General features: G+C 43.4%; 1 protein-coding gene across 1 annotated transcript in view; it reads left to right on the forward strand.

The window, feature by feature from the left end:
* Nucleotides 1-21,075, forward strand: part of AMER1 (APC membrane recruitment protein 1) — a 36,104-nt gene extending 15,029 nt beyond the window's left edge. The window contains exon 2 of the mRNA XM_074199883.1: nucleotides 7,642-21,075. Within this exon, the coding sequence (XP_074055984.1) occupies nucleotides 7,729-10,812 (3,084 nt within the window). The 5' untranslated portion in view covers nucleotides 7,642-7,728 and the 3' untranslated portion in view covers nucleotides 10,813-21,075. The remainder of the gene's footprint in view (nucleotides 1-7,641) is intronic.
* The last annotated feature ends 3,694 nt before the right edge of the window (nucleotides 21,076-24,769 follow it).

A 24,769-nucleotide genomic window follows, 5' to 3' on the forward strand; every position in this document is an offset into this window, starting at 1 on the left:
GAAAGAGAGAGAAACCACCCTTGTAACCAATAGATATAGCCAGACAAAACAAAGTCACTGTGATCGTGTCCAAACATGTTTGCCTCCTTCTACACCTTGAATCTATCACCTCTAAGTCAGGAGGTAAGTAGCATGCTTCACCATAAATCCTTTGATCACTGCATTAATCAGATCTTGACTCTCACAAAGTTGTTTATATTTGCAATTTTGTTGTCATTGTAAAGATATTCTCCTGGTTCTCCCATTTCACTTTATATTCCCCCAATACTCCCTGAAATAATCTTTCCTCATTTCTTATGGTATAATTGTATTTTGTTCATATACCATAATTTGTTTGACCAGTCCCCAGTTGATGGCATCCTCTTAGTTTCTAGTTCCTTTTTCCCCTTCCTTTTAATTTTCCATCTCTTTGAGATCAAGAAATTTGTTTTGCTGCCCATTATTCTATGCCTTAATGTTTGGGGTGGAGGGAAGCAAGAATAGGGGGAAAATTGTTAAACTCAAAATAAATAAAATCTTTCTTAAAAAAAAAGTAACCCCGCCCCCCAATCTCTGCCTTGCTCCCATTGAATTTTATTTATTTCTCACCAAACTTCGGATATCTCTGTATGATTGCTCAATCCTCCTATATCAGGTTCATTTGATGAATGCTCCTCCCCCACCCCTTCTTCTGTCTTTGTGTAACTCTTGCATACACCAATTATGAAAAATAGTAAGTTCTATCCCTTTCTTCCTCTTTCCTATACTAGTATAATCATTTTACCTTCCCCTCTACTTTGCCCTCTTAAACCCCCAAGATAGAACCAATATATTTCCCTGTTCTCTGCTTTTCTTATTTAATTTTACTATCTTAGTACCTTTTGAAGCAGTTCCATAGAGGCATCTGTTTCTACCCCCTCTATTATAATATTAGCACCGCAACATCATATACTCTGTTCTAATTGCTTAAATTAATTTTCCTTTCTAGCCCTCTCTTGATTTTTATATTTGCATTTCAAATTCCTATTCACCTCGATCTTTTCATCAGTGATGTTTGAAAGTCCATAATTCCAATAAAAGTCTACTTTCCCCCTTTGGATTATGCTTACTTTGCAAGATAGATTATTCTTAGTTATAAACCTGTATCTTGCTTTTTGTAATATTGTATGTCAGGATCTCCTCTCATTTATAGTAGAAACTTTCAAGTCTTGAGGGATCATTACCATAGTTCCTGGGTACTTGAATTCTTTCTTTCTAGCTACTTAAAAGTATTTCTTTACTTGCCATGGAAGCTCCAGATTTTGACTTTAATGTTCTTGGTATTTTTCCTTTTGAGATTTTTTTTCTGGAGGTAATAGGTGAATTCTTTCTTTGTTTACTTTGCCTTTTAGTTCAAATAGATGGTTTTCATTTATGTTTTCTTGAAATAGAGGGTCCAAATCCTAGGAGGCCAGCTATGGTCCATGCTATCCCCATTCAGAGGAAGAAAACAAATCAAAACAAAACAAAAAACCCTTCAGATTCTGAATGAACACTACATTCACTTTTTAAAAATTTCTCTCATTATTTCTTTCCTGTCTCATGATTTTCTTTCTTTTCCCTTAACCCTAATTCCTCATATCGAAAATGACTTATTTGTAAATATGTTTAACACAAATGTGCATGTACAATATTTACCTGACTGTTCACTGCTGGGGGGGAGATAAAGGAGGGTGGAAGGAAATTATGTAACATAAAAATATGCATATGCATGTGGATGAATGTTGAAAAATTAATTCTAATTACATGTAATTAGAAAAATAAAATACCAATTGAAAAAAAAAAGAAATAGCAGGTCCAAGGATCTTTTTTTCAAATTGCTTTTTTCAGGAAATTCAGTGATTCTTAGATATCTCAATTTGTCCTGTTTTCTAAGTTAGTTATGTATAATAATAGATATCTTGGGGCGGCTAGGTGGCACAGTGGATAAGGCACCAGCCTTGGAGTCAGGAGTACCTAGGTTCAAATCCGGTCTCAGATACTTAATAATTACCTAGCTGTGTGGCCTTGGGCAAGCCCCATTTGCCTTTCAAAAACCTAAAAAAAATGGCATTTTTTCAATATTTTAATTTTTTGCCTTAACATTTCTTACTGTCTCATAGAGTCCCTTATTTGTTTAGTCTAGTCTAATTTTCAGAAAGTTCATTACTTGTTTAAACTTTACCACTTTATGTTCCAAGATGTTTATTTTCTTTCTGATTCTTTGTTCCAAAACTTTTATTTCATTTTTCAATCTCATTTCTTCTAGAATATTTCCATAGTCTTTGTGGAAAAATCTGTTTTTTTTTTTTTCCCCTTAAGTCTTTGCTTGAAGATTTATAGACAGACTCTCTTCTCAGTTGGATTTCTGGGCATCTCCTGAAATGTTTAGAATTCTTTATAGTCATCTATATCTTCTTGGGTTTATTCGTCTGTCCAACCTTAGTCCTTGAATCAAGATTTGGTGCTGGTCAGTACACTTGGTGCGTTTTTGAATGGAGTGAGCAGGTCAACTTGATCTTGTCTTGGGTGCCCTTGCACTTAATCTCTACCTCTACTCTATCTTGCACTTATCTCCACTTCCCAAGGCTATCCCCAGTCTTTGAGGTTCAGAGTGCTCTGTCTTCAGAGATATCTGTGTGTCCTTGGTCTTATAAACATTACAATTGTTTCCAGGATTCCTACCATGGATTTTTGCTTTTTGTTTGATTGTTTGTTTTTGCAAGACAATGGGGTTAGGTGACTTGCCCTAGTCACACAGCTAGGTAATTATTAAGTGTTTGAGATCAGATTTGAACTCAGTTTCTCCTGACTCTACTGTGCCACCTAGCTGCCCAGATTTTGGCTTTCTTGGGGAAACACATCCCTAGCCATATCACTAGGAGACTCCCTTGGGTGCTAGTACTAGCTTTGCTGATAATCCCTTTTCCTATTGCCTTTGAGCCTTTAGCTGCAGTTTTATGAAGTTCTGGGGTGAATGAAACCACTTACTGCAGTTTCTCATTGAATTACTTGTTTTAGTGCAAGCTTCAGGATTTGGCTGTATTAGGTACGTGGGAGCTGGGTGGCTTACCTCTTTTTCAGGCAGCTAGCTTCTTGGGCAGAGTTGCCACCTGTAAGAAGCCAATCCACATGCTGCACCAAAGCTCTGAATAATTTGCCTGGGACCAGGTATAGTATAGTTGGAAAGAGCTTGAGTAAAGCAAAAAGGCCAGGGTTCAAATTTGACCCCGTGCTGTGTGAGCCTGGACAAGTAACAAAGATTTCAGTTTCATACTGAGTCAAATGAGGGAGGGGATTGAAATAATTGTTAAGGACTTTTCCAGTATTAAACTTTATGAACTTAAGAATCTCCATTAGCAGCCCGTTATCCAAAATGGGCTGAGGGCCAGATGGAGCTCATTATCAAGCAAGGCCAAGGCTCAGGCACCCTCCTTTCTCCCCTCCTTCTAAATAGGAACCAGGTCCTCAAATCTGCTGGTTGATAGCCCATGGTCATCATAGCTCAGGAAATACAGGGTGAAGATGATTCTGTCTGGGCCTGAGGTAAGAGCAGGTAAAGAATCAGACAGGAGTCAAACAGCAGGGGCCCTCAGATTGCTAATGCCAGTCCAGACCAATGGGAGCAATCAACCCAAAATCTGGGAAGACTTCACAAAGGAGGCAAGTGCTTTCCAACTTTTATTGTCACTCAGTCATGCCTGACTCTTCAGGACTCCTTGGACCAACTGTCCATGGGATTTTCTTGGTCAAGATATTGTAGTGATTTTCCATTTTCTTCCCCAGTTTTAGAGGCTTAAGTGACTTTCCCAGGGTCACACAGCTAATAAGTATTGGAGATTGGGTCTGAATTTTGGTTTTTCTGACTGCAGGCCCAGTGATCCATCCACTGAGACACCTGTCTAATTCTCTCCCTCCCAACCCACACATAGGCTAACTTGCACTCAATCGATAAACTAACTTTTATTTAGAAAGCTATGTGCACCCTATACCAAGATAAGATCAAAATAGATACAGGATTTAGATATAAAAGACAATATTACAAGCAAACTAGGAGATCAAGGAATAGTTTACCTGTCAGGTCTATGGAAAGGGAAATAGTTTATAACCAAGGAAGATGGAGAACATCATTAAAGAAAAAAACTAGATAATTTTGATTACGTTAAATTAAAAAGCTTTTGCAGAGACAAAACCACTATAACCAAGATCAAAAGAAATGTAGTAAATTGGGAAACAGTTTTTACAACTAGTATTTCTGACAAAGGACTCATTTCTAAAATATACAGAGAACAGAGTCCATTTTTTTCTTTTATTTTTTTAAAGAAAGATTTTATTTTGAGTTTTACAATTTTTCCCTTTTCCAATTATCTTGCTTCCCTCCCCCCACCCCCCACAGAAGGCAGTCTGTTAGTCTTTACATTGTTTCCATGGTATACATTGATCTAAGTTGAATGTGATGAGAGAGAAATCATATCCTTAAGGAAGAAACATAACGTATAAGAGACAGCAAAATTACATAATAAGATAATGCTTTTGTTTTTTTTTTTAATTGAAGGTAATAGCGACAGAGCCGGTGATATTGGAACACAGACTGAAGCATATTTATCATTATCATTATTATTATTATTATTATTATTATTAGGGGGAGTTGCGGTACAGATGGGATTAGGTGACTTGCCCAGGGCTGCACAGCTGGGTGATTGTTGTCATCATCATTATTATTATTATCATTTTATTTTATTTTAGGGGGTTTGCAGGGCAGTGGGATGGGGGGGCTTGGCCAGGGTCACACAGTTGGGTGATTGTTGGGTATCTGGGGCCTAATTTAAGCTCAGTTGCTCCCGACTCCAGAGCCAGTGCTCTGTCTGCTGTGTCACCTAGCTGCCCCTATTGTTATTATTTTTTAATTTTAATTTTAACTTTTTCCTCTTTATTGCTCATGAGGGTCTATATTTTTTGGGGGGAGGGGGTATTATGTTTACTTTTAAACAAGAATATTTTAGTAATGTATGAAAAAGATATCATTTGTAAAAAAATAAAATAAATATAATTTTTAAAAAAAGATTGATACTGAAAGAATGGTGCTTACATGAATCAGTATGAAGGAGTGAGGACAGGTGCTTAGTTCAAGCCAATGGTTCTCAAAGAATGGGCCATAAATTCAGATATGTTATTTCAGGTAAAAGAAAACCTATAAATAAATAAACTTGAAGATGATAGTCTTTGGTCTTTGTTCAAACTCCACAGTTCTTCTTTTTGGATACAGATGTTATTCTCCATCGCAGATAGCCCCAAATTGTCCCTGGTTGTTGCACTGATGGAACAAGCAAGTCCATCAAGGTTGATCATCACCCCCATGTTGCTGTTAGGGTGTACAGTGTTTTTCTGGTTCTGCTCATCTCACTCAGCATCAGTTCATGTAAATCCCTCCAGGCTTCCCTGAATTCCTGTCCCTCCTGGTTTCTAATAGAACAATAGTGTTCCATGAATACATATAACACAGTTTGCTAAACCATTCCCCAATTGAAGGACATTCCCTCATTTTCCAATTCTTTGCCACCACAAACAGAGCTGCTATGAATATTTTTGTACAAGTGATATTTTTACCCTTTTTCATGATCTCTTCAGACTATAGACCCAGTAGTGGTATTGCTGGATCAAAGATTATGCACATTTTTGTTGCCTTTTGGGCATAGTTCCAAATTGCTCTCTAGAAAGGTTGGATGAGTCCACAGCTCCACCCACAATGCATTAGTGTCCCAGATTTCTCCCAACCCTTCCAATGTTGATCATTGTCCTTTCTGGTCATATTGGCCAGTCTGAAAGGTGTGAGTTGGTACCTCAGAGATGCTTTAATTTTCATTTCTCTAATACTTAGTGATTTAGAGCAATTTTTCATATGACTATGGATTGCTTTGATTTCCTCATCTGTAAATTGCCTTAGCATATCTTTTGACCTTTGGCTTGTTGCCATTCCCCAATTGAGCATCTCTAAGGTACCACCTCACACCTCTCAGACTGGCCAATATAACCAGAAAGAATGATCAACATTGGAAGTGGGAAATCTGGGACACTAATAACATTGTTGGTGGAGCTGTGAACTGATGTGACTTTTCTGGAGAGCAATTTCAAATTATGCCCAAAGGGCAACAAAAATGTGCATACCCTTTGATCCAGCGATACCACTACTGGGTCTATACCCTGAAGAGGTGATGGAAAAGGGTAAAAGCATCACTTGTACAAAAATATTCATAGCAACCCTGATTGTGCTGGCAAAGAACTGGAATCAAGTAAATGTCCTTGGGGAATGGCTTAACAAACTGTGGTATATGTATATCATGGAACACTATTGTTCTATTAGAAACCAGGAGGGACAGGAATTCAGGGAAGCCTGGAGGGATTTACATGAACTGATGCTGAGGGAGATGAGCAGAACCAGAAAAACACTGTACACCCTAACAGCAACATGGGGGATGATCAGCCTTGATGGAATCACTCATTCCATCAGTGCAACAGTCAGGGACAATTTGGGGCTGTCTGCAATGGAGAATACCGTCTGTATCTGGAGAAAGAACTGTGGAGTTTGAACAAAGACCAAGGACTATTTAACCTTTAATTTGGGGGGGGAACCCTGTTATCTTATTATGTAATTTTGTTATCTCTTATATTTCATTTATTTTTCCTCAAGGATATGATTTCTCTCTCAAAACATTTAACTTAGATCAATGTATACCATGGAAACAATGTAAAGACTAACAGACTGCCTTCTGTGGGGGGTGGCGGGGAGGGAAGTGAGATTGGGGGGGGTTGTAAAATTCCAAAATAAATAAATTTTAAAAAAAGAAAGAAAGCTATGTGCAGATGTCATTCTGAATACCAGAAGTATAACTACAAAAAATGAAAAGGCCCCTGTCTTTGAAGCTTATATCCTATCAAGGGACAAAAAATTTTATGTGGAAAAGTAGATGCAAAACCTACATTTAAGTAAAACCAAGGTAATTGGATAAACTAGGGAGGTAGGTACTCACAGCTGGGAAGATCCCGAAAAGGCCTTGTAGAAGAGGTGGTGCTTGAGGGTATGTGACAGACAAGGTCAGGCCTGCACTTTAGGAACATTCCTTTGACAGCTACATGAAGTTTGAATTGGAGAGGAAAGAGACTTTGGCCAGGGAGCCCAATGAGGAATAGTCCAGGTGAAAGATGTTGGAGGGACTGAGCTAGGGTGGCAGCTGGGAGAATGGAGAGAAGGAAACATATGGAAGGTACATTATGCTCATGGAATTGATGAGACATGGAAAACAATTGGCCTGTTTGAGCCCCAAAAAAACATGACTGGGTTTTTCCAGATGCTGTGTCCTTCAGCAATCGCTCCAGCAGCCAGCCAGGCCACAGGGACGGCCTTGCTGGAAGGGAGGGGAGGTAGATTGTGGTGGGAGTGTAGGAGGCACAGCTGCCTGTGGCTCAGTGTAGAATTTCACTGCTTTGGGGCCTGAAAGGGGAAAGGCAAGAAAGAAGAAAGTGTGGAGTAGATTAAGGTTTTGCCTTTCATTCTGATTAACTCTGCTCAAGCCAGAGACCACAGCTCCAGGTTGGACACTTCATCATTGTTATCTCTCTGTCTTTTGTCTCTCTTTTCTCTTCTAGACCCATCTGTGAGATATCCTAAAGAGCACCGCAGGCCCTGTCCCAGTGTCCTAGGGTCCTGCTTCACACTCGTTGGCCCCTGTCACCATGGAGACATACAGGGATGCCCATCCTGAGGAGCTCACAAAGACTAAGGGAAGAGCAGCTGGTGGGGAGCACCAAGGCAAAGGAGCAGAGAGCAGAGCTCTTGGACAGGCACCTGATCTTGAAGGCTCTGGCTCCCAGCTGCCACCAGCAGGGCCAGGCAAGTTCAAGAAGACAGCGCTGAAGCTTTTTGGTGGCAAAAGGAGCATCTGTACTCTGCCCAGCTTTTTGGGGGGTAACCGAAGCAAAGGGCCAGGGAAAGGAGCTGCAAAGAGGGGACTGAACAAGAGTAAGACCCATGATGGCCTGCAGGAGGCTTCCCAGGAGTCAGAGCCACCCTCTGTTAAAGGGGCCAACAATAGCTCACCCCTAGCTAGGTCACTCCACTTGCTCCCTAGCTCCTCGAGCAACCAGGGGACCCTGGAGACAGGAACCTGCCTTAAGAAATCTCCACCCAGAGATCCTGAGAAACCCAGGCCAGAGAGGACTTCAGCTGCCCCCCGGGCAAAGAAAGGATTGAAAGGGTTATTCAGTAGTATTCGCCGCCACCGTAAGTCCAAGATCCCTGAGCCTGAGCAAAGTTCTCCAGACAAAGAGGGACTGGAGGTAGCCAGAGAAGAGCCTGGCGAACCACTAGGCTCAGCCCCACAGCCCATCAGCAAGGATGAGTGCTTGCCCCTCCTGGCAACGAATGCTAGGGCCATTGAACTTCAGAGCCCAGAACCAGACCCTCCTCCACCAGTTACTGGAGAGATAGCCCAGGAGAACCTGGAGCAACTCTTGGATGCCTCTGTCTCGGCACTTCTACCACTTGAAACCAATCCAGAACCCGGTGGCCCAGGGGAGTCATCTGGCCCAGAGGTAAGGGGAGAAGAAGAGGAGGGAGAGCCACCCTTGGACCTCTCTGGGGACCAGCTGAACCTCCTTTTTGGGGATGTCACATCCCTAAAGAGTTTTGATTCTCTGACAGGCTGTGGGGACATCATTGCTGAACAGGATGTGGACAGTATCAGTGAGAGCATTGTCTCTGCTGAGCGGGGACCTGGGCGAGAGTCAGTGAAGCGGAGCTCCTGTCTTGTCACCTATCAAGGGGGTGGTGAGGAGATGGCCATGCCAGAGGAAATGGAAGAGGAGGAGGAAGAGGAGGAAGAAGAGGAAGAGGAGGAAGAAGAGGCCATGGGGCATTTAACTGAGAGGGTTGACTCAACACAGGAAGGGGCCGCCATCTATCACCTCACCAGGGAGTTGGGCTCCCATGGCTGCTTCCTCTTTGATGGGGCCCGACCATATTCTGATCCTGAGCCTGGGGAGCTCCTGACTCCACAAAGTGATCAGCAAGAGTCTGCCCCTAATAGCGACGAAGGTTACTATGACTCAAACACACCAGGACCAGATGATGATTCTGGTGATGGCCTGGGTCCTGGGAAGAAAGACCGCTTGCCTCGGGATAGCTACAGTGGGGATGCCCTCTATGAATTCTTTGAGCCCTGTGACAGCCTCACAGGTTCCCCGCCAGGGGACGAAGGTCTGTTTGACCCTCCAGGCCCTGGCCCCAAAGTCTTTGACAATTTCTTGTCTTTTGAACCTTTTTCCTCCAGCAAAGGGTTGGACCCATCTCTGGGCACCATGGAGACAGAGGAGGAAAGACTGGTGGCCATTCAGAGACAGTTGCTCTATTGGGAGCTCCGGAGAAAGAGACAGGAGCCCCAAGAGCCCTATCCCCAACGGGAAAAGCCCAATGAAGAACATCACAAGAGGCCCCTAGGCCCTTTCAGGAAGAATACAGGAGGGGATGCAGGGGGTCATCTCCCTGCCAGCCGGAACCTAAACTTGGTCTTCTCTGTTGCCCCAGTTTGGAGGGATTTCTCACCACCAGAAAAATGTTATGAGTGGGAAGGCCAAGGTCCCTGCCTGCTTCAGCTCTGCCCAGGCGACAGAGTATTTGAGTCAGGTCCAGAGGAGACTGGCTTTGAAGGGGGGTCCCCAAATAGGACCTATGGTGCCTACTCGCCAGTGGAAAGCCCAGAGGTAGATCCAGAGGAGCGAGAGGAAGATCCTGCCGTGAGCTTCTCCCAGGCCTTGGTGGAGTTCACAAGCAACGGGACCCTGTTCTCTAGCCTTTCTGGCAGCTCAGATTCAGACTCTTCTTTTGCCCAGAACCTCCCAGCACTACCACCTATGGTGACTTTTGACATTGCTGATGTGGAGCGGGAAGGGGAAGGGGAGTGTGAGGGCCCCCCAGAGTTCCATACCGATGATGAGGACTTTGATGTAGGCTACATTCCCAAGGAGGCCTTGGATGACTTGGATGACCGCCTCTTCCCTGGCTCCTTCCGAGGCTTCCCCTGGGGGGTGGGCAGCCTCCCCAGGCACCTGGGTCTGCCTGGTCTGAACCCTCCCCCCCTGCCACCTCCTGTGACCCTCAACAGAAGGAGCCGCTCCCTGGACACAGAGACCTTGGAACTGGAATTAGCTGGCTCTCAGCTAGTCCCGACTTACATGGAGTCAGGAAAGCTGGCAGAGCCTGAGGAGGGAAGGTGGGGTTGGGAGAGCCCCTTAGGCTCCTATCTAGAGCCTCCAGAAGCATATGACTGGCCAGCCTGGGCCCACTGCTCCCCACCAATAGGGCCTGGTCATGGCTGGCCACAGTCAAATGCAGCTAGAACCCCATTTGGGTCTCCAGCCTGCTACAGCTCCTTACAGGGGCTAGCACCAAGAGACTCCTGGGATCAAGGCCCCCAAGTTCAGCGGCAGGCAGTTCGCCCTTCTCACCTGGACTTGCAGGGGGTCCCATGCTGGAATCCTCAGGCCCACTATGGCCATGGTGAGACCAAGAAGCAAACATTCATGGTACCCCAGGAACCCAAAGGGTCTACCAGAGGTTTCTCCTCTGGGCTTCCAGCCAAGTGCAAATCCGTGGGGATCATCCAAGCCAATTCCCCTCAGGGCTGGGAAGAACACCTCAAATGGCCCCCCCCACAGTCCAGGGGCACCAACACCAACCAGCTTAAGGGGAAGGGCAGCCATGGAGTTTCTTTTCCTCCCAGTAACCCGTCCAGTGCCATGAATGTAACCACAGCCAAATAGCACCTGCTGCAGCTGCTGGGTCCTGAGCCTCTGGTGCTAGGCCCATGAACTCCAAAAGTATTTTGGCCAATGAAATCTATCCAAGTTGTCAAGGTTCTTTTCACTCCATCATTGGCTGTATTATATGGAATATATACATATATACATGTCTCCCCCTGAGAAAAGAGATGCACATCTATCTTTTTTGTCATTTTTTTTTTGGTTTAAGATCCATTCAGGGTTTTGGCTGCCATGACTAAATACCCACAATGCCTACCCAGTCATTGATGCTGCTTTCATTGAACATACCACAGCAAGGGACCAGCCCCTCCCTTTCCCCCACCCTCCATCTAGCTAGTTGGTATAGTTTGTTATAAACAGAAATTATGGTGCAATTCTCCCCCCAACTTGAGCAATTTTGCCACTTTTGGCTCAGAGGTGAGACTATCCCTATTGGCATCAGTACCCAGTTCCTTTGAGTGCATATTTGCCACTTTTGGCTCAGGGGTGAGACTATCCCTATTGGCATCTGTACCCAGTGTCCTTCGAGTGGGATATGGCTGACATCCAAGTCTGTGGCTATTGTTCCAGCCCCACAAGGGGGCCTTGTAACCTGGGCTCTAGAGTGACCTGGAGTGGACACAATTGCCATTCCCAGTTGAAGGGCCTGGAGTCTTCAAGGTAAAAACAGGAAATGGCTCTATTGCAGACCCTGCCCATAGAGCCCACTTCTACATTGTTTTTTCCTCTCAATAAGCTAAATATTGGTGTCTCGCTAAGTGGCTTTCAATGTGTGCCCCTTTTTTCCTCAGAAGAAAGTTTTCATGACCTCTTCACAAGGAATGTGTCCTTTCCATTCGTGTATGGGATTGTGAAACAGCCTAAATTAGGCTTGGCTGGGGTTTGAGGTGCTTTTCAGTGGTTTTGATGTTGTCGTGTTATTGTTGGCAGTGGTTTGCTTTGGTTTAGTTTTTGAAGGTGAGCAGGAGAGTGACAGGAGGAGGAGGCCTGAAGATTTGGCCAAGTCTTTGATTTAAAAAAGGCCTCATGGGGGGTGGGAGGGGGGAGGGAGGAATGCAGTCCCTTGAGTCCATCATCCTGGCTTGCTGTCCTGCAAGCCTCACTCTAGTCGGAAGCAAAAAATGGGCCCTGTGAGGCCCTGTTACTATTTAGCTAGCTGGCACCAAGCTCTGCACTTGGTACCTCTGATTTCTCCAGTTCCTTTGGCCCTTAGCATCACCAAAGACCATGTCCCCCACCCCTGGTTTCTGCCAAGCTGCTATACCATGAATTGCATGATAGTTCCAGTTTTCAGACCAATCAGTTTCCCCTTCCTGTTATTTATCATTTTTTTCACATTTAACTAGGTTATAAGTGATGCTGGGGAAGAGTTTCCTGGCACAGATATTTGAAGTTGGAGGACCTGGTTTCAAAATATGACTTAGCTGTGTGACCCTGGGCAAGTCACTTCTCTCTTTCCTCATTTGTAAAATGAAGGGGGTTGGATTGGTGGCTTCTAAGGTCCTTTCCTGCTCTGTTTATGATTCTCTGAACAAGGGCTGCTGAAAACCCATGCTGAGCCTTTCTTTATTCATGGCAAGAGATAGGCTCTGAGTAATTCTGCTTGAATTTCTTTCTTTTAAATTGCATGCAAGATATTAGTCGTCTGGGTGTGTGATGACCCAAATTCTGACTTATTTCCCCTCCCCCTACTCGGAGCTGGAAGGATAAAGTTACCAGGGCTTTCCATTTGGGGAAGGGTGTCTGAACAGTTGCTGCAGGACTCTAGAAGGGCTACGACTGCTATACCCTAGATCCCAGTGGTTTGAAAGTAGCCACTAATCAAAGATCTGTATCACCTCCCATTTGTAGTTTGGGTGTTCTTGGATAGATTTGGCCAGTTGAAGGGTCATGCCTTTGGATGACAGGATGACACCCTGACTGGAACCAGTGCTAACTGATGGTTTATGCTGGCAAGGCCTTTCCTTCCTCTTAGTGAAGGCCCCACCCATATTATGAGGCCCTGCATTCCAGAAAAATGTGCCCACATTCCTCCTCCCTGGCCTCTGGCCAAGGCTATCCAAGGAGGTGGGAGCTGAAATATGTCTGGCTGGTCTGACAGGAAGTCACCAGTCGTAGCCCACCCTGGCCCTGGGTTTTCCCCCAGATCAGCCAAAGTTTCTGTCTGCTCATAGGAACTGAGCCACCTCAGGCTCCCTACTCCGTGCCAATTAAGGGCAAGCAGCCACTGTGGGAAAAGAAGAGAGGAACTGGGTGGCAAGCCCTTGGAGGATTGCCAGCAGAACAAGAGTCAGGAACCCGCCGTATGGCACTAGTCACTTGGGTTGACCTGGCACAGTCACAGTGCCCCAAATCCTCCCTTACTATCAACAAAGACAATTGAGGCTATAACTGAGACTGCTTCCCTCTGTTTGGGCCTGAGATAAGACTGGGAAGAGGAAGAATCATACTCCTTTGGGCTACAAGATTGAATGAAAGATGTTACGATATGTTAAGATATGTACGCTCAGTGTAGACTGACCGCATTTTAAGTTCTGTGGCTGGTCATGGTCATGCATGCCATTAGGGGCTCACTCTTCATCCAGATGGTCTGTGCTAAGACCTAAGGGGAGAAGAGGAGATCGGCTAAGCTAGGCTTCAAGATGACACTTTACCAGCTCAGATCTAAGAAATGAACCACCTAAGAGCCCTGTTCAAGCAGATCACAGGAAGCAAGGGAAGGGACACAAATAAATTGGAGCTGCTGTTGCTGTGAAAAGTGAGTGATCCCAAGACTTGAGACCATAGAAGTTAAGATTGGCAAGGGTCTTCATGGGAATCTAATCCAACCCCCCTCATTTTCTAGCTGAGGCAACTGAGGCCCAAGAGAATAGCCAGTAACTGTCCCAATTTGCAGAGTTCCAAATTCACTTCTTTTTTCCACTGCCCTGAGCTTTGGCTAAGGGAAGGAGGGGGACACTGGTATCGAAAGTGCTTGCCTGGAAGAGAGAAGGAAACTCCTATTTTGTCAACGGGATCTCCCAGAGACCCTGGTATAATAATAGCCCAAAGTATTGCATTTAAAATCAGATCTGGGTTTGAATTTCCACTCTGGTACTTAATAGTTGGACAAGTCTCTTTCTCTGGGCTTCAGTTTTTCTTTTCTATAAAAGAGCAAGTTAGGCTAGATGATCTCTAAGTACCTTTTCAGCTCTAAATGGTATGATCATAACGTGGTTTTGCTCCCCTTTGCAATCTGGGTAGGGCATCCTGTCTTAGCACCTAGTGGAGTGCCCCCAAACCTGGAAGACATCTCGGCCAGGCTCCACCTTTTGCCCCCCTGGGAAATGAGGGCCATCTTGGACCTCTGCTCAAGAGTGGTGAGAAGTAGCCTGTCTCCCTATATCTATACTCCTATGAACAGGCTTCTACCTAGTACCTGCATGGAGAGAGGAAGGACTTGGAAGGGGCCCACTTCAGCTTATCCAGGGATATGTTGCATCCAAGTTGTTTTTAATATATATAAAAGGCCAATTTTATCTATTTTTGTATTGTTTGCATTTTATATTCATGGAAAATGTTTATCAACAATTTTTTCTTATATTTTTTATTTTTAAGCATTGTTGTTTACAGTTTCAAGAGAAAGTCAACACCAATTATTTCTTCTTGTACAAAGAGTGTCTCAGCTGCCTTGGACCCCAGGTGTGACCTTGGACAAACAGGTCACTTTGCTCCCTCTAGGCTTCTCTTTCCCAGTCTATGAAATGGGCCAAATAGACAAAAATTGATCTTTAGATCTTCCCTGGCTCATGATTCCTTGACTAGTATTGCATCCCCCCAGACCCCACCCCCAGTGTAGCATACTGTTCCCCCTGTGACCCCCAGCAGGAGATGCCCAAGCACAAGGGCCATGTGGTACCTAAGGTTTCTAACTTGGTGTAGATGCTTTTGTTCACTTCTGGCTTTCTGTTGTTCAGTGCTCTGTGTGTGTGTGTAGTCGAAGAAATTTTCTGGCCTTTATGCCCCACCTCCCCATTCCCCTCTCATTCCAGATCTTAAGAACTAGAATACCCAATACACTTTTATTTGATGAATTCCTAAAAGCATGCATTAGAGTTTTTTGTTTTGTCTTTTTGACCATTCTCAGAGGACATGGGTTTTGGGCCCTGAGCCAACTACTCTGGATCAGAGACCTGCTCTCTCCATTAGAGGGCCAGGAATGGGGGAGATGCTTCCTCTCTTGGCTCCTCCACCTCAGTTTCTAGGAGTTGATTCTGAAGAACCTCCTTGATATTTACCTTGGTTTTTGGTGGAACTTCTTACCCCACAACCCATATGGGAACAAGGTTTGGGGACCAGTCACCACCTGCTTGCATTTTCCCTGTTTCCTTTGGCCCCTTCCCCCTCCCTCCCTGCCCCCACTTGATTATGGGGTGGAGAGAGGGAGAGTTCTTAAATGAATGTTCTTGTTATTTTGGTGCTTGAATTTTCCCTGCTTTGCCCAGGGGGTGGGAGGGAAGTTGACTGGGAAGGGCTGAGAGAGAATGTAAGTATAGGACCAGTGTCAGGAAAGAGAAAGGAAACTTCAGCAAAGAAATCTGGCTAGAGCCTGCCACCTTGGCCCCAACTCCCACCCCAGTCACTGAAGTTTGGTTCTGTGCAGTAACTGAGCCTGCTGCTCCATCCCAGGCTTTCAGGTTGTTTGGGTTGAACCCTGCAATGCTGAGATTCTAACATCTTAACCTTCAACCCTCTTTCAAACAAACCCTTGCTTTAAGTACGTCATCTTTAACCACAGCCTCTGAAATCGATTCCTTGGCCCTGGGTGCTCCCTGCCTCCTTTCCCCATGAACTTTCCCCAGCTTGGCTTCTCTTATTCTGACTTCCATCTTTTAAACTTCCTGACTTTTCATAATGAATGTTCATTTTGAGGATTCTAATAAACTTCTGGGTTTTAGAGATCACTGTGTCCCTGGTGTGCCTTCCCATCGTTCCCATTTTTTGGTGAGCATACTATTTTAAAGAAGGCTGCAGAGTCAAGCTGGGCAGCTCTGGAACTGGACTTCAAGCCTCGCCTGCCTTTTAATATCACCTGCTGTGGTGTGGTGATGAAGGGGAAACTCAGTTGGCTTTGATTCCTAACTTTGAATCCTTTTCCTGCCTTGTCCTACCCATGTCACCTTAGGCAGGTCACGTCCCTCCCTGTGCCTCAGTTTACCTGTCTGTAAAATGAGGGGATTATGAGATGAACCCTTCTGACTCAAGCTAGTATCCTGGACCTCCTACCCAACTACCTGCATTCTCATTGATGCACCATAGGAACAGCAGAATGGATGATCTGTTTTCAAATCATCCACTTCACCCATCTAGGCCTTAGTTCCCTCACCTTTAAAATATAGGTAATACTCCTTACCATGGGGAAAGAACATAAACCATGAATGAAGTACCATGCAAATGTGCCATCTTCATCATTTTATTTTTTGTTTTTGCAAGGCAAGGGGATTAAGTGACTTGCTCAAGGCCACACAGCTAGGTGAGTATCAAGTGTCTAAGGCTAGATTTGAACTCAGACCCTCTTGACTCCAGGTTTGATACTCTATCTACTGTGCCACCTACCTTCCCCATCATCTTCATCACTTTAAAGGAGTGGACAAAAAGGGCATCATGAGGTCACAGCTCAGGGAGCTAGAGCTGACCCAGGCGAGATAGTCTAATAGGGAAGCCCTTGAGAAGAAGCATAGCACAATTTGAGTCAGAGAGCCAGGGACTGAATCTTGATGTGACTGCTTTCATATGATTCTGGCCAAGTCACTTAACTTTTCCTGGCCTTTGTTTTCCTAAGCTATAGAGTGAAGGAATCGAATATCTCAGCCTCTCGAACCCTTTTCAGTTCAGGATTGAGGATCCTTGGCCTTCTGGATTCATTTCAACAATCATTAAGGACCTCTGTTGATACCTCAGTGGAGGCAAGAAGAAAAGCTCTGACATTTTGAGCAGCCTGCCAGCTACTGGAACCATATGTGGAAACAGCCAGACCCCTCAGGTCTTTCTCCTGTTTCCAAAAGCACTTGGTCCTATGGCCAGAGTTTCCTCCAGCTGGGTCCTAATTTCCACTTCCAGACCTCACCTCTCTTTACCATTCCTCTATTCTGGTTGCATCTCCCTCCCCCCAAATTCAGATTTACACACATCTCACAGCAAAATAGTTGGGAGACAAAGTTTCAGTAAATAAGTCACAATGGTGACTCACAGTGACATGACAGATAAACACTGCATGTCACAATTTTTATCCACATCTTTTTAAGCTAGGTCTTTGCAAAGGGATTTAAGGGCCACTGCCTAAGTTGGGAGAACAATAATATCCAAGAACTGGACATAATGTCAGATAATGCTGGACGTGGGACAATTAGCTGCCAACTAGAGTCAGAGGCAGATGAAGGAGAAGACCTCCAGGGTCAGTGTTCTGCCGAAAAGATAGCAAGAACTACAGGGCAGCTAGGTGATGCAGTAGATAGAGCACTGGCCTTGGAATTGGGGGACAGGAGTTCAAAATCGGCCTCAGACACTTGCCACTTCCTAGCTGTGTCACCTTGGGCAAGTCACTTAACCCTGATTGCCTCTCATCCAGGGCCATCTCCAGTCATCTTGAATCATATCTGGCCACTGGATCCAAATGACCCAAAGGAGAAAGTGAGGCTGGTGACTTAGCACAGCCCCACCTCACTCAAATCCAGTTCATGTACTTCTCATGGCATCACCTCCTGATGTCATGTTCTTCTTTGAGAACAAAGGACAAACAGCAGCAGCAGTAGCAGCAAGAGCTAGGGACAAGGGCTTTACAATAAGCTCCAAACTGGGGATATAAAGGGTTCTGGAGTACAAGGAAAAGGATTAAGGACTTGAACAAACTGAAGGACCAGATCTTTTAGCCAGCAACCCCCCTAAACAGGGCAGCTGCCCCTGCTCTCTGAATGGAGTAGAGGGGAATTGCTGCCATCTGTCCATTTCCCTCCTTGTGTCCAGGAATAGGAAGGTAGCTGTCTTAAGTCCTCCTGGCCTGAAAGATGCTAATCAGAACTTTCTTGAAGGTTGAAATGGTCCATTCTATCTCTTTGGAACTTTCCTTATGTTATTAGGTTGTTTTTTTTTTTTTAACAAGGCAATGGGGTTAAAGTGATTTGCCCAAGATCACACAGCCGGTAATTATTAAGTGTCTGAGGCCAAATTTGAACTCAGGTTCCTAGCTACTCACTTTTCGTATGTTATTAATGACTCATAATTACAAAAACTTAGTCTGGAATGATTAAATGACTTACTAACCTTTCTGCAGAAAAGGGCTATCTATCTTCCCCAGCAGGAAAATAACCCAAATTGTGACAACGTCCAATCTTCTATGCAGTTTGGAAGGTTTTTCTCCTCCCCTCCAAGTCAGCCACTGATCTGGATCGTCAGGGTTACAATCTAATCAATGATGAGCCTCAGTCGTCACAGGGGGAGTGTATAGCAACATGTATGGACCTCATTATTCAAGCATACTTGCAGAAGTCAGGGACTCTAGGTCAACTCAGGACTAGTTGGAGCAGGTCTGGGTCAATCTCAGGTCTGATCAGGTTGGAAGACTTTTTCCAGCTCTGTGATTGGTTTGGGCTCAATTCCTTTCTCTCCCCCTTTGTCTTAACTCTCACATACCTGCTTGGAGTCACAACTTTCATAGGCCCCATGACTTTGTCATGTATATCTTACTTAACCTTCTCCCTGTGGAAACCGAACAGCCAACATTCCTCAGACCTTATTCCTGATTGACACTACAACGAATCCTGACCACTTTTTGACCAAGGAAAGCTAATCCTTCCCTTGGTGATGAATTGTAGTCCAGATTAAACCTCAACATTCACCCTAGTTGTCTTTAAAAACTCTCATCATCAGATCCTGGAAAGGTGCTATGGGGGAGTACAAAGAGTAATGGATAAATGTGTTCAAATTCTGCTTTTAACATTTAATAAACCATTGTGCCTCTGGTGCAAGTCACTTTCCTCTTTTCCTCTGTAAAAGCAAGAACTTAGTTATATCCTTTTATCCAGTGGTCTCCAAAACACTTCAAGAAGCACTTTTTGTGGTAGCAGAGGCCTAGAAATAAAGTGGGTTTGAAGAATGGACAAACAAATGGTTCTATTCTATGCTATTTGATGACCATGAATATCAAGAATTCAATGAAGCAAAGAAAAGCTTTCATGAACTGAGGAAAAGTGAAGTGAGCATAACTAGGGAACAATCATTGAGTCCTGCACCATCAATTTGTACTTATGGAGAAGTTTAAGTGGTAAATGACCAGGAGAGAATTTGAACTCAGGTCTCCTGATTCTGGATTTCCTAACCACTAAATCAACACTGTCTTGTCAGGCAATCACCACAGTAATGTTAAGTGGAAAGAGTCAAAAAAAAAAAAGATTCGAATGTATACAAATGCAAACAAATATATACAAACAAGTTTTATACAGGATAAATAGGAAACAATGACCAGAGGGGAAGGCATTGGAATGAAGAGGGGTTGTGAAAGACTTCTAGTAGGATATAGGATTTTAGTTGGGACTTAAAGGAATCCTAATAGGTCAGTATTCAGGGTTGAGGAGGTAGAGCATTCCAGGAGAACCAATAATATACGTGCAGGGCAAATGGGACTGGGTGGCCTGCCTGGAGCCACATAGCAGGGTGATCATTGGGTGTCTGAGGCCGGATTTGGACCCGGGTGCTCCTGGCTCAAAGGCCAATTCTCTGTCCACCACCCAGCCACCCCTACTATTATTACTATTTTATTTTATTTTGTGTCTTTTTTTTTCTTTTTTCTTTTTGGTTTTTGCAGGGCAGTGGGGTTTGGGTGGCTTGCATGTCATATGGCTGGGTGATTGTTGGGTGTACGGGGCCAGATGTAGGCTCAGGTGTTCATGGCTCTGGGGCTGGTGCTCCATCCATTGTGCCACCTGGCCATACCTACAATTATTACTATTATTTTTTTAATTTTAATTTTTTTCTCTCCCCTTTATTGCTCAAGCAAGTCTATATTTATGGGGCGAGGGGCTATTTCATTTACTCTTAAACAAGTATATTTTATTAATGTAAAAAAATTATTTGTACAAAAGGAGAATAAATATTTTAAAAAAAATTTTTTAAAAATAACAAAATGTGGGCAGACAGGTGGCACCGTCCTCCTGGAGTCAGGAGGACCTGAGTTCAATTCCTTCTGACCTCAGACACTTGATACTTACTAACAGTGACCTTGGGTGAGTCACTTAACCCTATTACCTTGCAAAAACCAAGCGAAAAGAAAAATAAATAACAAAATGGAGTTTCAAAGAGCTCTGAGAAGACTTGAATAACTTGGTGCAGAATGAAGCAAATAGGACCAAGGGAACAAGTCACAATTTAAAGACAATCCACTCTGAAAGACTTGCTAATTCTAATCAATGCAATATCTGACCACAGTTCCAGAGAACCAGTAATGAACTGTGTTCCTGTCAGCTGAGAGAGAGGGAGGAGATGGACTGCTTCTCACTGAGACATAAATCTTCAGTTGTGGCTGACAAAGGAGTTTGTTTCTCTAAATTTCTATTCATTAGGAAATTTTTATTTTTATTTTTGTTATTGGGTTAATGGAGAGAACAGTAGGAAGAGAAAGAATGCTTATTGATTTCAAATATAATAAAATTATATGAAAAAGGAAATGGAAGAAACTAAACAAAAATGTCAAAAGAACTGGATGTGAGGGGCAGCTAGGTGGTGCAGTGAATAGCGCACTGGCCCTGAAGTCAGGAGGACCTGAGTTCAAATCCAGCCTCAGATACATAATTACCTAGCTGTGTGACCTTGGGCAAGTCACTTAAACCCATTGCCTTGCAAAAAAAAAAGAACTAGATGTGACACCAACTCAGCTATTCTTAGCAAATAATCTTAATTTACATTCTTGCTATTTTTTTTCTGGAAAATGTGAATGCCTGGAGAGAATAGAGGGGAGGGGGAATGGTGTAGCTTTTTAGTGTCAATATGTGAACAACCAATTTAGAAGGGGAAACACATCCACCAATCACAATGAATTCTCTATCACTCACACATCTGAGCATCAAAATGGAGTGAACAAAAAGTAAGATCTGTTAAGGAAATGTAGTCTCTGGACTGAACATGTGCATTGTTTGGGGGATAGTCTGATTTGTAATGGCATTTAGTTCTGAAACTTGTTACAATTTCCTACTAAAAATGAAATCCACCTCTCCTAAAAAGAAAGAGGAAGGAAGGAGGGAAAGAGGGAGGGAGGGAAAGAAGGAAGGAAGGGAGGGAGGAAGGAGGGAGGGAGGGAAGGAAGGATGTATATGTGGACTAAGTAGTTCTGAGAATTTGCTGTAATTGAAAATCTCAGTGAGACCTTTGTGAAAGTAAAGAATGAATATAATGAAGAGACACAATCTACCTGAGAAATGATGACTGAGCAAGTTACCTTTCTTTGAACCTCATTTTTCTCCTCTGTAAAGTGTATATCATCCAACTATAATATGGATAAAAAAAAAAACTTAGGACATCTTAATTAGAATTGCAGATAATTAGAAGGAGAAGAGATTCACTTTAGAGGTCATCTCTTCTAATCCCCTCATTTTACAGAAGAGAGACCCCAGGCCCAGAGAGATGAACAGTAATGAGAATATGAAACTAGGTCATAGGTTCCTAACTCTGGGACCTCAAAAGCCAGCTAGCCAATTCCTTTATAAGCCAATTCCTATATACTTAGGGAACTAAGGTAAATAGTTAAATATGACTTACCCAAGTAAGTCAATCAATAGTGACTTAGCTAGAATTAGAACCCACCCTTCCTGACTCCAGGTCCCTAACCATTATGTCACATTTCAGATCTCTATCTACCACACCACACATTATATATGCAGTCATATATAATGACTACAACAGTGTGAATGGAAAGAACGAAAAGCAGATACTACCCAATTGTATTGATATATTAATAGCTTATCTTATAACTAGAGATGGCAAAATTTACAGAAAACTCATCAAATCACAGGTATATATGAGGCACCTACAATCTGTGGGCTATCTTGCTCCCTTCTTTGCAGAAGTGGAGAACTTGGTCTAGGAATGTGGCAAGTGATGTCAGATTTGGGTATAGGTTAGTTTTACAGAGATGGAAGGTATATATTCAGAAATGGTTTTTGTTAAAAACAATATCCCAATGAAAATTTTTTAAATTAATTCAATGTGGGGTCACACACTAGGCAATCTTCAAAGTCCTGTCCAAGTCTGGCGATTCAGTGTTTCAGATGCAGTCACCAACCTCCAGACACAGGAGCATACAAATCTTTTCCCTCTCCCTCTTCCTTTTGTTCTCTTTCCTTTCCTCTCCTCTCCCTCTTTCTTCCCCCACCTTTCCTCTCCTCTCCTCTCCTTTTCACCCCACCCCCACTCTGCATTCTGGGGCTCTGTTAACTAAGTCTAACATTCTCAGACAGATGAGGTCAAGGCTGCTGCTGCCAAGGCAACCTGGTTAAAAGCAGCCTAGGAAAGATCTTGAAAAGCACAGTGATTCAATAGAGTAAAGCTCTTACTTGGCCAGGAGCCCATGTTGTCCTTTTAAAGTATTTAGAGAGAAAGATTAAGTGGTCCTGAGGACCCCCATGATTGAATATCTGAGTAGGATGTTTGAGAAAGTCATACTGTAGAGTAGAGGCACAACTGATGTCAGTGGAAAGAACCCTGGCCTGGGAATGGCTCTGTGACCTTGAGCAAATTGCTTCCTCTGGACCTCAGTTTTCTCCTCTGTAAAATGGGCATCATTCAACCACGACCTGGAAAGAATCTCAGAGAATCTTGATTAGAATCCTAGATCATTAGAGAGAGGAGACCCAACCTTAGGGGTCTATTCCAACCCCCTCATTTCATAGAGGAAAGAATCCAGGACCTGACACAAGCTAATACTTTCCAGAGACAAGATTCAAATCTAGTTCCTTTAGTGCCAAGTCCTTTGTTCTTTCTACTGGGGGAATCCACTCCCACCACAGGCAGCTCATTCACTTATAGACCTCTGGAATTGCTTGAAAGCTTTTTCTTCCCTTATCTCCAATCTCACTCTCTCTTGCTCTTTCCTCCTCTCCTCATTGCTTCTAATTTCACCCTCATGGGTCAAATAGAACAAGTTCCTTGACAGCTTTCCAATCATTGAAGACTCATATTCCTGTTTAAGTTTTCTTTTCAGACTCATCATTTCCTTTTGCTTTGAGCTATCCTGTATGCAGTTTTACATTTTGCAATACAGTTATCCCTTCCACATAGCAAGGGTTAGGGGTTCAGTGCCCCAACAATCTGCAAAATCCACATAAAAATGTTTGACCCTCCTTGCATACCAGAGTCTAAATTTTTCTTTTTCTTTAAAGGGTGTTTACAGTACCTTATTGTAAAATTTGGATTAAGTATCTTGTCATGGGCTCTGTGTTGTCTGCTGGCCTTGTTGTCTGTCTGGGATTTCTGCAAAACTCCCCAAAATTCCCATTTAATTTCTTATGCTGATTCGTGATGTATTGAAGCCATGATGGGAAAAGTGAGATGTGGAAGGGACTCACCATCTTGTTAGCAGCCCATCATAATCATTCTCCTACTAGGCAGGCAGGTCTTCATGCTTGGAGAACTGCAGAAGCAAGCAATTGCTCTGGGAATACCTCCCCCAGCAGGGGTTCAAGTAAGTGTGCTAAACTGGTTTGACTCCAGATTTGGAAGAAAGTTACTTAGACTTCCAGTTGGCAAAGCTTGCTGTGTATTGGAAAAATCATCCTGCTGTGTACAATGACAGGATTGGAGAAAGTAATTTCTAAACCCAGCCTCCCCACCTCCATTTCTAAAATCTCTCATGATCCTCTTCCTTTTTGAATCCTCTCCCCAGTACCCCCTCCCTTCTCAAATTACCTTACAATGGGAATACAAGAAAATCCTTAAAAACAGCTATGTACAAACAAAATATAGACAGAATAAACTGGAGGGAGTCAACAGAGGGAAAAGACTATCATTACAGAGGATTTCTCACAGGTTTCTTTTCTATCCTAATATTATATTGGGTCTATATAATGTAATGTTATAATATAATGTTAATAATAAGATATTATATTGCCCTTATATTGTCTCTTTAATTTACACACTGAAGTTCAACCAAATGTCCTGGCTTCCCAGTTCATCAATTTCCTCAACTCCAATATCAGCACTCTACCACACCTGCCCACAGCAACAGCCACACTTTCAATCTAGTCATCACCCAAAGGGTTTCACCTCAAAGATCCATCACTCAGAAATGCCTCTCTGTCCATGGTCCTCATTCTGCCTTCATTCTCAGGTTCTTGAAAAATTCATCATTCATTTTTCACTCCTTATATGGTATATGTAGCCTTTGGAGTAGGAGATCCCCACAAGAGACTCTAGTCTCACCCAGACTTGAGTTTGATCTTGGGGACCGGACTTCCAAGGGGTCAAGTTCTCTAAGGATCTCTGAACCTTTAATGGTTTTCCCCGATGTCTCCTGGAAACTCTAAAATAAAACTAGATATGTCTCATATCTAGAGTTTCCCCATATTTGAGTAATAGAGTTCCATCTCTCTAAGATAATAAATGTATGGGTATCAGGTATGGTGTGAAAGTTCATTTCCTCTATCATAGAAATAGCTCAAGATATGACTCATGGACCTTCACAAACAAATATAAACCAATGATATTTTTTGTGGAATATTAACCAAGTACAGATCTCCTGATAGGGCAAGGCTTTGGGATTTTCCTGTTGGTAGTTTTCTTCTCTGAGAAGCAAGCTGTTATGAAAATCCTTCTCTGGGCAGCTAATGCCCAATTTAAGAACTCTGACTCAGGTAACCTTCAAGGTTAGAAATGGCCATTTCTCAGATCTTAGTTATAGATATGCTTATAAAAGGAAGCAGACTAAGGCATCCAG

This window comes from Macrotis lagotis, chromosome X, assembly GCF_037893015.1.
Source record: "Macrotis lagotis isolate mMagLag1 chromosome X, bilby.v1.9.chrom.fasta, whole genome shotgun sequence".
Lineage (NCBI taxonomy): Eukaryota > Metazoa > Chordata > Mammalia > Peramelemorphia > Peramelidae > Macrotis > Macrotis lagotis.